The 14590-nt window shown below is 40.9% G+C and overlaps 1 protein-coding gene across 3 annotated transcripts in view; it reads right to left on the reverse strand.

Annotated features, from left to right (window-relative positions):
- CRHR2 (corticotropin releasing hormone receptor 2) overlaps positions 1-14590 on the reverse strand; it is a 161355-nt gene that overhangs the window by 48428 nt on the left and 98337 nt on the right. For all 3 annotated transcript variants that reach the window (XM_026072312.1, XM_026072323.1, XM_026072327.1), the window contains 2 exons: positions 4578-4695; positions 74-227 (listed from right to left, as the gene is read on the reverse strand). In XM_026072312.1, the coding sequence (XP_025928097.1) occupies positions 74-227; positions 4578-4695 (272 nt within the window). The remainder of the gene's footprint in view (positions 1-73; positions 228-4577; positions 4696-14590) is intronic.

Genomic DNA, 14590 nt, shown 5'->3' on the forward strand with positions numbered 1-14590 from the left:
TTTCCTGGTCTTGTTTTTATCACTTTAAGGCCAGGCACCATGTAACACCATTTTAAATGTGCATGGCACTTACACCATCCTATGAAGAGAAAGACCCATTTCCGCAGCTTATCGGTGGAGTAAGTCATTACTATGGCGGTGTGTAAGTAGCATCCTTCCACAAACATCCAGAAGAAGTTGGTCACCACAAAATAATTGTACACAGTGGTAATACACCGACACCAAGGCTGGAAAAGAAAAAGAAAAGAGTATTTTAAAATCATGGTGAGAACATTTCAAAAAATCTATTCTAGCTATCGCTTAAAAATAAATGGTAAGTCTTTCAAGGAATGCAGAATTATACCAGTGACTTGGAATCAGAATATCTTATGTGCTGTCTGGACATCCGCAGCTACGTCCATGACTTTCTGCAGAGGACTGGCTTTGGCCACAACATGCAGGATCACCTGTACCTGAGCATGTCTGGAAAGTTAACATGCTGTAAGGCACGTCCACACCAACAGCAGTTTGAGAAGCAGCGTGTGGAAAGAAGGCAAGAGGCAGGTCATATGACCAGAGATGATCTTTCAGAGAGGTACAGCCATAGCCCAGAGTCATATCCAAAGATAGCATAAGAGTCTAAGTATGTCTTAGGCAGTGTAACCCACCTGTTGAGCAATTGGAATAAAATATAAGATAGAAGTTAGTATCATTGGCTTGCCTCCTTTCCACTGAATGGAAGAAACACCACCGGCATTTAAAATAAGATGTTTTACTTCAAAGCTCTTCTTTTGTCAAYTGCTTAATCTCTATTCCCGCCGTTAATGCTTCAGTTTGTAAGCCACATCACTGTACCTCTCGCCTCTGAATTCTGTCATATTATCAGTAGGATTTTTTGGTCAGGCTCAACTTATCTTTACAGGCAGCTTTTCTAACAGCCATGCAGTAACAACACAGATGTGGAATAGATGATTAAGTATAGAGAGGTAGATGATAATATCACATGATAAATCACAGGTAACTACTGATGGGAATTTCCATAGTGCTTCGCATAGAAGTCTGGGAAAATTGCTTTCTGACCAAACAGGCATTCAGTATATGCAGGCATTTGGTATAGTCCCTGAAGTGTGACATTAATTACCTATGTTAGCTGAAATCATTCATGTCATTTTTGGTCTTATCATTCTCCATCCTTTTAATTGACACTGCTAAAGCGTTTTAAACTGACACCCTCAGTTAGTTTTGTCTAGGACTTCAAATTCATGAGGTATTGATGATATCTAGGTAACCAACACAGCAGCAGATACCCGATCAAACCCAGCAACATTTTGTGGACTAAGAATTTATTGGATGAAAAACACACTTATGAAATGATTGCCCATTCATAAGTTGTGATCATTTCTGTTTATTGATCAGCAATAAACAGAAAAGAACTTTCGGATGTGTCAAAATAGTGTATCAAAACATTTCATTTCCACATTGTTTTATCAAGATTTGAAATTTAATTTGACTTGATCTTTAAAATAGAATTAAAAAACAAAACAAAAAAATCAAAAGAAGATTAAATACTTTGTTTTGAAACAAAGTTTGCTTCAAAATGAGTAAAATTATCTTTGTTTCTCCATCTGGCCTGATAAAGGCGGAAAAAAAAMCCCACGAATCAAAACCACCCTAGTTTTGATTAACAGAAAACAAATATTTGGACCCCATTCCTGACTGGCCACAAAACAAGTAAAACCAGGTTTCCTAGGGGTTTGAGTCACATACTTGATTTTGCTGTCTGAGAAGGTATGAGGATGAATTAAACCTTTTGCTGCAGTTAGATTACTTAGGAGGCCTCAGTCTCATGTACATTCTCTGATGTCTGGACTCATGTTCCACTCTTTCCCTCATGTGCAGCACTTACATGATTTTTCTCCTCTCCACAGATGCCTATTTTCACAAGAATTGTAAAAGCTTAATTATCTCTGAGCCTCTTGCTCTTTTGTCAGACCTGAGTGAAATTGGCTAGTGGGCTCTGAAGCTAATAGGACACATATGGACAAATACACATAAAGGTAGTGGGATTTCTCTTTGCCTCATTTCCACAGGAAACGAGAACAAAATGAATTTTTGAGCAACTCTGCACAATTCCTTTTGGAGTTGTGGATTTATTATTATTGAATAATAAACCCAATTAGCAGAACTCATTAATTTCTACCATTTAATTTATTTGACTGAGGATACCTGTTCCCCACACAGTATCCATCATTAGGCTCTAGATATCTTCAGCAATTCCCCCCTTCTTGATTTATTAACATAAGCACTATAACTTCATGCATAATGTTTCCATGTTGAGTCCTTGATGCTTCTGTTCCTGCATTTAGTCTCCACTGATCAGCACAGAAGAGATGACATCATTAGTTGGCACAAATGATGCTGCACCCATTGATTTCAGTGGTGTCATCTTCATTCTGATTTATATCACAATAAGAACATCAACAAACTTACCATCAAGCTTGCAAAAGCAACTTCCCCAAAAGACTGCAGTGTTCTACAGAGAACAGATTAATACAGGGAAACTGAGGCATGAGAGGATCTGTCTTTATATTTGAACATTTATATTTTCCTTGGTGCTCTATGGCCACATTTTAAAAGGCATCTGAATGCCTGAATCCAGCTTATTTGCTTAAATAAGTGAAAAATCCAGTATCAAGATTTACAGTATTGTCATCACAGTAAACCAAGCAGCATACAACTGTCAACAATAAAGCTCATATACCTCCATCTTCTATAGCCTGAAAATGTCAAAAACACAGACAAAGTAACCAGTGAATTAATAGCAGCAATATCTATTCCTTCTTAAAGGATCATCTGCTTGAATAATAATACAGAATTATGCATAGGTGCCTTAAAAAATCTTAGAGTCTTAGAATTCTTTTTATTTAAATACTGAAGACTTTTCTGTCTGTTTTTATAAACTATGGGATCAAAGTTCAGATGCCAAATCTAACATTTGAATAGTTAACCAACGATGATGAATGGCCAGCAGACATTAAAATGTATGGATCTCCAGGCTCCTGAGGTAGTTTTCCACACCTACAGGACTAATTCTTCCATGAGTGGAGCCACGCTGACTGACATTAGCAATGATTCCAGCTCATACTCTGTGGGCACTTCAGGTCATCCGCTTTCCAAAGAGAAAGAGTATGCAGGGTGCATGTGAGTGTGTTTGTGCGTGTGTGTGTGTGTTTGTAGCACAATGGCCAGTTTTTCTTGATTAGGGAGGAAGTTGTTAGGTGGACAGCCCTAAAAGGAGAATACTCTACCATAAGAAGTATAATATGTCACTTTAATAAATCAAGAAGATTTATTCCCCAAGAAAATGTAGAACCCTGGAGAAAAAGTGAGTGATACTTTTAATCCACTCATATTACTGGGTGACTCAAACAGAGGTCCATTACAATACTTACACAGGGACCGATTCAATAATGACCCTCACTCAAATCAACATGTGAACTGGGAGTTACTTGAATGAACACGAAACAGCATGGAGAGTAACTGAAATGGGAGCATGGTGATGTGCTGAATTCCTCAAGAGTGTTCAATGCCATGCAAAGAAGATGCCATGCTCTTTGCTCACTTCAGCCCTCCAACTTTTTTACTGTGTTGGTCTGTCCTCTCCCTTGAATTGTCTCTAACTCTTACTCACCCCTTAGAAAGCTGATTTAGCTTACTATGCCAACAGAAAACTCTTCCTTGATTTTTTTGTTGGCTGGGTTAGTTTTCCACCAGTTCAGTGAGTTCAGTCTCCATGGGTTCAATCATCCCGAAGGGGTTAAGAAAAGGACCAGAGAGAGTTCAAGGGAAGAAGCAGGAGATGGAATGAAGTATTTAGGGCCCTAGAGGAATGAACCATCCCTTTCTGTGACAGGGAGCTGCTGATGGATGAAACCCAACTCACTTCATCCTCAAGGCCAGCACTATGAAGACATGATTAGCAGAAAAGTTGAATTTTGTTAAAAAAAAAAAAAAATATATATATATATATATCAAGGAGCAAAAAATATACTGAAATCATTTCAGTGGTGTTTCAGGACTACTCATTTTCTTTAGAGTCCCACTGACTCAGAGGGCAAGGTGCCTGCTGTCATTAGACAAAATAGCTGACTCAGAGCCTGGACAGCCAAATCAATTATTTCTGTACCCTGTTCATTAAGGTGATGCCCTCTCTGAAGTGAAAGCTTACCCTGCATGAGTCCCCATCACAGCAAGAAGCTCTGACAAAAACATTCAAGAACCACTAAATTTAGTGTCTCACACTGTACTGTGTCTCGTAGTATATAAATTTGGAAAGTATCTACAGTCAATGAAGAGAAGAGAGAAGAATTGTGCTAGGGGGCGGAGATTTTGATGTTAAACAACAGAATGCTGATATTCCATAATGAGGAAAGAAATTAAAATTCAGCACATTTTTTCATCTTTTTGAATTTACATCACAGTTGCCCTGGGTATGTGGATAGGTGCCCTTTGCAATATTTTTATCAGTTGAACAAAYTCAGCATCCCCCGCCTGCCTGCAAACTGCATGACAAATACATGCTGTACCCAAGCACTTACTTCATTGCTTTCGTGTATGTTGTGATCAATCATTTGAAGCAGAAACCACATCACATTCCTCAGGATGAAGGTGGTGATCAGGTTCCAGTGGATAATATTCCGCAGGCATCTGATACTCCTAAACAGAGGAACGCATTTAAGTCATCATATATAATGAATATACATGCACACATGAATGAATATATAAAATAAACAAGCTAATCCGTTCACTTGAAAAAACCCTCATGGTTTATCCCCATCCATTACTTCTCATACACTGTGGAATAGGAGATTCTGCTGTCCAACGGGACAGCAATAACAGTCTATGTAGCTGTCTATTGCTCTTTTCTCTACTGGTAAACAGCAGGTTTGAGTCCCATTCTCTGGTTCAGAGGGTACAGCTAGTGGCACAGCCAGCAACAATGCCAAAATTTGGTCTCTGCAATGCAGTTACGATCCAAACAGATGATGTAAACATAAAACAGTTGCAGAGGGATGCCAAAATATGTGCTTCTTCTCCTTGTCAAATATCTTTCTTCTAGAAACCATGCAGCATAACAAGGACATGCATAGCAATTTGTCTTGCTAACTTGAGGAGTTCCCCTTGACAAAATGAATTCAAGCTAGTGAAATGAGAGCTAATGGAAACTCCCAGAAATTCAAATGGTCATTTTGTCCCTGGTTATCATTGTGTGGTTGCCCCTGCCACCCCTACCGAGTCTATTACAATGTCAACTAGAATTGGTAAGTCCAAAAACAACAAGGCTGTAGCAGAGTCTGTTGCACTGTTCACAGAAGGAGGTTTAGTGACAAATGTCCACTGTGGAGTGACAGAAACTGGAACACCTTGCATTTGGTGATTCTCTCTCTCTAATGACTCAGACAAGCCAGGCTGTGTGAAGTTCAAAAGTTCTCAGACCCATTAATGTAATAGGAGAGCAGGGAGTGCCTAGTTCCCAAGCCAGCTTTCGGTCTGCTCCACCATACTTCCTTAAACAATGGAGAAGAGCTGTGTATTCCCCTTCACAAGAATATATTTGTGTATGTTCTTTCTCCTTCCACAAACCTCTTCTGGAATGCAATGTAAAATAGGAGCACCCATTCTACAATGATTTGGGGCACAGTGCCATAAAACAAAAGAGATGACATCTTAAACACTGTTGGCTGCTCAAAATGGATCCAGGAAACAGCTGGTGCATGGTGCTGGTGCTAGCAACTAGAAGCAGCACTGAAGCTAGACAGTAAGTTACTCATTAAAGATTTAATCATCCGAGGCAAGATCTTCTCATTCTTTGTGAAGTGGTAAAGGAAGGCGAGAGCCAAGTCACAGTTTCAGAGTTACAGAATGTTCAATTAAATGATCTTTTCCCAGCTAAACACAAAACACTCCAGTAGTAAAATTACTTCAATGGGTACAAATAGCCAGTGTGTTCCATGGGATCATCAGGTTAGGGTTCTGCATTTGGCATATTGGTGTCCCTGCTTGCAAAGAAAGCTGTCAGATAACACAGGAGAAACACAGAATGTGGTGTTTTCAAATCTGCTCAGTTGTGACTGATGATTGTTGATCCCAGTGACACCAAAGATTCCTTAAAAACAGAAGGCACAATCCAGTGACCAACTTTGCTATTGTGTCAGGTCTTTTGTATGACAAACAAACCAGCTTTCTTGATAACAAACATCGGTTTGTTACCATAAAACTCTCATTGCCCTTTTCCCAGGATCTGATTAGTCAGTCTTAGGGCCAGAAAAATTCTGTTATCTCCTTCAGCCTCACAAATCTCTCCAAGATTTTGTTGTAATCCAGCAAGAAACAAATGGAAAACCTTCCACATATGAGATACTGAAGCTTACAGAAAGATGCTTAGAGGTATAATCCAACTAAGTCAATGTCAAAACAGCTACTGAGTTTAACAACTCAGGCTATAGGCATGGAATCTGTATTTGGTTTTCAGAGCCTTGATGACTCACAACTGGAGACAATTTTGAAAACAGTTCTCCAGCTGCTCAGATCCATTCATTTTTATATAGGCTACAAAACCAAAGGGCATTATTCTCAGTGTAACCTGTGCTACCAGGGAACCTGTCAGGGAYATGGCTCACTCCGAGAACTTTACTTCTAACAAAAAGTTCTAACAAAAGGTTCATGGTTAGGCTTTCCAAGAAACTAGGCAGCCAGCACCTACTGACATTCATGCTGAAATGGACTGAAATACCCCAGGAACTCATTTGGCTCTGGACAGATTTTAAAACATGCTGTTAAGGTCTGTTGTCTCTTGATCATTCTGTACAGAAATGTCCTGTGGCTGGCTGTTGTTCATCTCGATATTTTGTTCACTCTTTTCTGGTTAAGGATTAGCAGGTTAAGGAAGGAGTTTGAAATACTGCTTTGGGGGGAAGAAGGAGGCAGAGGACTAGAAACTGAGGAAATTCAAGTCAAACTGTAGAGCTGTTGGCATGAAATTAATTGCTTTTGAGAGCTCCAACAACAAAACAGATCCAGAGCACTTTGGCACCTTAAGATATTTCTAGAGAAAGAGAAATAAAACAGTGGAAAACAAAAAATCCTTGCTACATCTTTCAGATCTAGTTCAATCATTGCATACTCTGGAATATCATTAAATTCACCAGGAAAAAAGACTTGACCCTCACAAGACACAGAGCAGGACACTGGACTGGCCAAAGAAGCAGAGAGAACCAAACCAATAGTTGTAGACCTTTTGGTTCAGTTCCTAAGAAGAGCTTTTCCCTGCATTAGGATCCTAGTCCTCAAAATCACGTTCTTTTCTGTGTCTTGGAATGTAAAGATAACCTCAGCATTTATTGGCCTCATGATCTCTGCCCTCCTTACTACTTCTCTGTTCAYGGTTTCCTCTTCTTTGCCCATCTGTCTGCATCTAGCCATTGGCTTTTGTTTGGATTGCAAGTTGCTTGGGACAGAGGACATGTTTTAGTAATGATCAGCACCAAAAGCAAGAAGGTCTGTTTTTGTTGGGAACTCCAAGGTTCTACAGATAATTATGACAATCAAGACTCCTCCCTCTGTTTGGAAAAGCCATGTTGTGCTGAGGGAAGATGTATTCCTGGTGTTAAAATTAAGTACAAGCCTAAATGTGGCCAGCAGCTGGAATTTATGGAGATGAGGCCCGCAGCCTTGTCAAATGAAGTTTTGGACTTGAAATATGGGCAGTCGGTTCCCATGTCCCACTACCTTTAGGAAAAGCCTAAGTATAGGCTTATAGTATAGTAAAAATACTTTGGGTATTAGCAACTCAGCACCATGGCCTCATTCCCCTTCTGAGACACTCCATGCATGACACAGCTGATAAGTAGATGCTTTGACCTGTTAAAGAGCTTCATGTTTTTGGGGCTAATGGAGCAAGGCAGAAAAGGCTGCAAAGCAAACCTTTTGCTTTCCCAGCTGTAGCCTCTCCCTAGCCACATTCCCTGCCACATTGCTGCTTTGGCAAACACCACAAACAGGTGAGGCGTAGCAAGTACTTTTGTGATGTCTGGACCATTACTCTTCTGGTGTTAAGAACAGTTAGTATCTTAATGGAAACACAAGTACAGTCAGGCTGAGAAACACACCTTTGAAAGTGCTGCAGAGTTTCTCAGTGGCTCAGGCATCAAGGCGACCCCAGGCACAGAATGGTTTTAACATTTTCCTTATTTTTTTTCTTTTTTTCTTTTTTCATTTAGTAAAAGTCCCAACTAGCAACCCAAAGTTTTTGTTGTTGCTGTTTGTAGAAAGCCCAGAGCACATGGTTTTTGTTTGTTTCTGTATCCTAACTACTACTAGCGCAGAAATTGAAGTGGTGGTGATGCAATTCATAGCCAAAGGCAAGAAAAGTATAGAAATAACTATGTTGGATTCGTACTGGGAAGGGAGAAACAAGAGGGTTAATATAGCGTGTGGAGGCTGCAGGGCACAGCAGCCGAGGAGTGCAGCAAAGTCAATTGATACAACGAGGGAAGATCTCTTCCTGGCCGCCTGAGAAAGCTGCTTTTGCTTACAGCCATTGTCAGTGAACATTGTTATCATTACCTAGTATAGGAAAGGCTTCCAGAGGGATACCGACTGAGAGAAGGATTCATGATCTGGGAACAAATGCCTCCCACTCACCACACACACACACACACAGCCCCATAGGAGGCATTAGTTTCAACTCTACAGCAGAATGTTAGACACAAAGAAGCAATTAAGATGAAAGCAAACATACCTCTTGTTGGCCCTACTAATTAGTGAATCAAAAAACAGGTGCATGGTGGGAAATTACATATAATGATCTCTTTATTTGATTTGAAAACAGACCATGTTTCAAGCCCAAATATCATTGTCTGGCTTGATATCATACCACTGGCATCCTGAGTTGCTTGTGCGGTATGTCGTAACTGGGCTTCCATGCTAGGAACAATAGCTGCAAATGAAAAGAAAGCAAAATTCTCCCACAGGTGACTGCAGCCTGTGTCAGAGGTGGGCAGAAAGAGTTTCTGCCTGTTGCAAGAGAAAGGACACTCTGCTAATTAATTCAGTGAAATGACCTCAATCGTATGAATGCATATAGAAAGTAGAGATTTAGCAAATCCATTCTTTTGATTTGGGAAATGCTGAAGCCTGAAAAAGCATGAAACACGATCAATTCTTTCTATACAAGTGGCCTCACTGATTCAGGGATGGATATCTATAAAAGGGTTTCTAAAATAGCACTGGTAAAATTCAAAATAGCCTTCCTGTTGATTCATGATTTTTTCTTCTCTATCCATACAGCGTTATTTTTCCTCTGGGATGTGCAGAGCTATTATTTTCTGATTCAAAGTATGACATAAATAATTAACATTAGCAATCATAATAATGTGCCAGCATGGCCAAATGCTAGCTGAGTTAGTAGAATCATCTGCATGGAATTAATTGCAAATGATAACTTTATTAAAGGAGCTTGGAAACCTTCTATTAATTCATGTAGGATTCCATTAATAATGATGTTCAGTTAAGACTTCTGTTCCATTCCCTGTCTGAAAACAGCTGTCAGGAGAAATCTGAGAGCACTTTCCTGGAGTCCTTCCCATTCCATAACTGTTGAACAAGCAGGAAGGGCAGTCTTGGACTATACTTAAAAATATATATATGCTTCCCTTTCAGCTTTTTCTAGGACAGGCAAAGCTCATGGACAAGCCATAAATGGCATAGAGTGGGAAGAATACCTAACCGCAAACTATTTCTGAGGCGGTGTGCCTGTTACGGCCTATTTGCTATCATCCACATGGAGGCCCCCCCTGAGGTCTTCATGGTTTCCCCTGTATGTTTTTGATTGATCAGTGCCTGTATTCTGGTACTCCTAATGCTCACAGATGGGAAAAGCAGCTGGAGAGGTTGGCAAGGAAATGAGCTTCTTGGTGGCAGTTGCCTAGGAGAATACAAATATTCCCACATGAAAGGCAAGGGGCACTTTCAAGGGAAAAAGAAAAGCCAAGAAGAGAAAAATGGCTTCAATATGAGGGTGGGGGCAAAATGCTCAGGCGAAGAAGAGAAGCAGCTACTCCTGTCAGTGTTTAGGATGTACTTAGACCCCCAAAACAAACCCATTGTGGAGCCATCTGTGCTCCACTAAGCCTTTTCCAAAATTTATTTCTCTTGCATTCCAGCCAACTTTTAATCACAGGACACAGGGGATTCTGCTTGCTTTGGCCACAAAGACTTAAAGCACTTACATTTCTAGGGTGGAAAGGCGGCAGAAAACACTTCATAGAAGAGGACCACAGGCAGGACAACCCTAGGGCAAGACCAGACCGACTGCATTCATTGTCACCAGTGTTTGTACCTGGGACTGTAATGGCTGCGTAGCATTTTGAACAGGGGTCAAAACCAGCCCTCTGCAGACAGTGATGTGTTAACTGGCCCTAGGGGACACATCCAAAGCATGCCACTGGGGCATGGAGAGGGAGATTTCTTTCCCTATGGACGAATCAGAGCTAGCCCAAGGCAAATAGAAGTATTGTCTCTGCTTGAGAAAGACTGTACTTACTGCTGTTCGTGACAGGGAGGTGCAAACAGGGAGAGGAGCATCTAGTCATCCAACAGACATGGGCTCTCTGCACAGGCATTTGACCAGTGCAGATCAGCAGCACGAGGATCCTAAGTCTTCCAGGACAACCTCACCCTCCAGGCCAGATGTGTCAGAACAAGAGATTTCTTACAAGAGCTGTAGCAATGTGCTGCCTGGTGGGAAGATGTTGCTGCAGCCGGAAGGGTAAGTCTGCTGTTTGGTACCTGACCATTCATTTGCTGAGGGAGTGGAGAGGCAGGATGAGCTACAAGATCCCAAACTGCATGAGAACTGGGTTTTATTCTGAACTCTGCTTTTGGGTGACCTTGACTTAAGTCACTTCATTTTTCAGCATCAGGGAAATAATAGTTCCAGCCTTTCTCAGCTGTCCCAAACCGAATACCCCTGATCAAGGAAGAAAAGCAGGGCTGGGCCTGCTTTATGATGGAGAGGACAGCAATAGGAAATAACAGGTTTTGTAGGCACCTGCCCAAAAGCAAATGGTAGACACAGAAACCAACTGCACTGAAAGACTATTTAGAGGCAAGGAGGATTTTACAACTCTCTTGCAACATTTTCTGAGAGCTACCGCTGAGATGAAAGCAAGGAATCCCTTCTCTTTACTTTGCTTTACTATGTTTCCTGTTATTACTGTTTTACTCTTAGTGACTTAAAGTAAAAGTCTTCACTGCATTTTTTTCCCTTACATAATTGTTATAAAAAAGAAAAGAGCTAATGAAGTCTGGAGTCTGGGTAAATCATAGAATAACTTAGGTTAGAAGGAACTCTTAGCGGTCTAGTCTAAGCTCCTTCTCGGAGAAAGGCCAACATGAAAATAGATCAGGTTGCCAGGAACTTGTCCTGTCAAGTCTCTAAGGATGTAGATTCAGCAGCTTCTCTAGGACTCTGCTATAACGCCTGACCATAATTATGGTGAAAAAATTCTTACTTATGTCCATCTGGAATTTCCCTTTCTAGAACTTTTGATCATTGTGTCTTGTCTTTCCCTGCACATTGCTGGGGTGATTCTGGCTCAGTCCTCTCTATAATCAGCCTTAGACAACTGAAGAAATGCACAAATCTAACTTTCAAAACAGCTGTAAGAGTAGCAAAGCTGAAACAGGAAATGGTTAGGAAGAATAAAAGAGAAGAGAAAATGAAGAATTTAAAATTGAAAAGATTGGGGTCACTAAAGAATAGAGACTCTCTTACACCCTTAATGGAGGCTATGAAAGGAAATTCCCAGGCAAAGCTTATTTAGTGCATGACTGACCAACTGAATTGCTTCCCATTGTCCCAATGGCATTCAGTGTCCACATGCACCCATACCTACCCCTTGGTCTCTTTCTGATTTTCAAGATTAGCAGATAGGCCCTGGCAGAGATGGGAGGCTGCAGAAAGCACAGGACAGTTTTTAGATTCCCAAGATGAGCATAAGTTGAGCTGAGGTGGGGTTGCTGAGAGGTGTGTAGCAGGAGATATCTGTGTGCCCGGTAGCAAAAAGTAGTGAGGGAGAAGAATAAATGAGAGTTCAACAAAAGAAATCACAATTGTGATGTGTCTACACATAATTTTTTTTAACCCCTGAGCAATATTTCTACTAGTGAACAATAGAAGGCAGAGCCTTTCCCTTGGTTCTGTGGCAGCTGGAGTTACATAGCTTGCATCCGTACACCTAACCTCTCTTCCAAATGGCTGCAGCCATACTTTCTGTTGGAAAACCTAGACTTTGAGAATTGCAGATACTGTCTGGAAGAATGCTAGTCAGCACAGGTCACAGTCTGCCTAGGAGTGTGCTGAAAATAAACAGTATGGATAATCACAGGACAGTGCATCAGCCTGTGCCCTTGTCCTATTCAGTGTACAAGGAGAGACATTGCTCCTGAGAACTACATGGTTAAATATGGGCTAACTGAAACCTAATCACGGATACTGCCATCTAAGAATATGGCTCCAGTCTTGATTGCTCTTCCACCGGAGAAATTCCCTCAGTATATTTTCACAGGGACCAAATGAACGACCAAGTTAGAAATATATGACTTCATTTAATACAGCACGTGCTTGTGGTTTAGCTGGTTGAAGGAGCTTTAGGAATGTGCCATAATCCACTTTGCTAAATGGAGGTTGCTGTCAGTCATATTGAGCCAAACTGTAAATGGGGCTGTGGTGTATCTTTCTAACAGGAGCATCCTTGCTGCCTAGGTCTGAGGTAGTCCCCAGTAACAAACTACCTTTAGAGTAGCAGGGACACAGTAAGTGGCTGCCTCCCTCTGAAATTTATCTAAGACACTGTCCTGTTGACATAGGCTGTAGTTGTAAGTCCAGACTGTGGAAGGGTGAATGGTTGCTATGAAGGGTGACCACCGCTACTGGATTGCCCAAATTAGAGTTAGGACTTCAGAAGCCAGACACTGGGAGCTGATGGAGGTTGATCTGGCTTATAGCTGCTGTTTGGGGAATATATGAGTGCACAACATGTCCTCATTTATTATCTTCTTGTGGGAATATACAAAAAAAGATCTAAAAGAAAAACAGTTTAAAATATCAGCTAGGGAATTCAAGGTTTATGGGCTTTTTGCTTATAATATAATTAACAATTGTTTATTAAATTATCTTCCTTTGCAGACACTGTGTGGATAAAACAACACAGGGAAAGCCAATGGCACTGATGCTACTATTAACACTCTCCTTGGCCTCATTTCCATCAAAATGTGTTGTGGAATATTTCATCATTTTGGCATAGCTGGCAAGAAACTCAGGGAAGAACATAAAAGATTATTTATAACCTGGGTGCTTCTTCAGCTGTCCAAATATTCATTCCTATGTTTCTAAACTTCCCCAGCTGAAGTGCTTACCGGAACCTGCTCTGCACCAAGCTACAAACAAAGGAGGCTTCCCTTCATCCCTGCCCATGTCCTTCCTATCCTTCTTCTTCCTCCTCATAGAACACCAAACCTGTACCAATACAAACTTCTGGAAGGTGGGAGCCAACCCCCACTCCCTTCCACACCTCCCCTGGCTGTTATCAGCTTCATGGTGATCACTGCCCAGATGGAAATGTTCCCCTGTGGTTCAAGCTGGGCACCTCCCACAGGAAGCTGCTGCTTCTCTATAACACACAGAGGCAGTCCATACACCAGCAACAGTATACACGCCCCATTTAAGGATGATACAAATCAGAGAATTTCCACATCTCTTGGGTTTCACTTGACACAGTAATAAGATGTAGCAGTATTCATCATTTAGATTAGGCAGAAGAGAAGGTGGCTCGGTGCTGGACAATTACACTGGATTTTGTGAGGGATATGGATGTGCGATTCTTCTGAGAAAACCTGAAATCAAACCATTTAGTACTTAAACACCCAAATGTGCATTTCTAGTGGGTAGCTCTAAACATCCAGGCTTGAAAATATCTTTTCTGATTCACCTGTCCAGAGATGCCTCAGGGCAGGTTCTTTCTTGAAGTAAGTTGGGCTCCTGAACATGATACATATCTAACACAGGCAACAAAAACTGCAAAGACAAAACTCTATTTTCTTTATTCCTTTGAGACTTTGGAAAATTTGCAAGAATTGCCCCAAATACATTTATTCATCATCAACAACAAAGGCAGAATAGAACACAAATGRGTTTTAGCTTGTTAATTAACACAGATTTAATCCTGCACAGAGCAGTTCTGTTACCTGAATTTAAACAAGTTAGTGTCTGTCTCCAAAGACATATCCTTGTGGCTAAACCCTCAGCAGCGACAGAAATACACCAATAGGAACATAGCTCAAGCACAGGATGGAACAAGGAATCCTAAGCCTTCAAAGGCCAGGCCACAAAGTCATTGAGTCATATAGTCCTTCATAAATTCCTGAAACTCTAGTCTAAAACTCCAAGTTAAGTTTTCCTCCATTACATTTGCTCCAGAACCTTGCTGCTCTGCTGATTAGAAATCACCCTCTAACATCCACTCAAGGGTCTATTCATAATGTGTCCATA

Source organism: Apteryx rowi, unplaced genomic scaffold (assembly GCF_003343035.1).
Source record: "Apteryx rowi isolate R43461 unplaced genomic scaffold, aptRow1 scaffold_109, whole genome shotgun sequence".
NCBI classification, from domain to species: domain Eukaryota; kingdom Metazoa; phylum Chordata; class Aves; order Apterygiformes; family Apterygidae; genus Apteryx; species Apteryx rowi.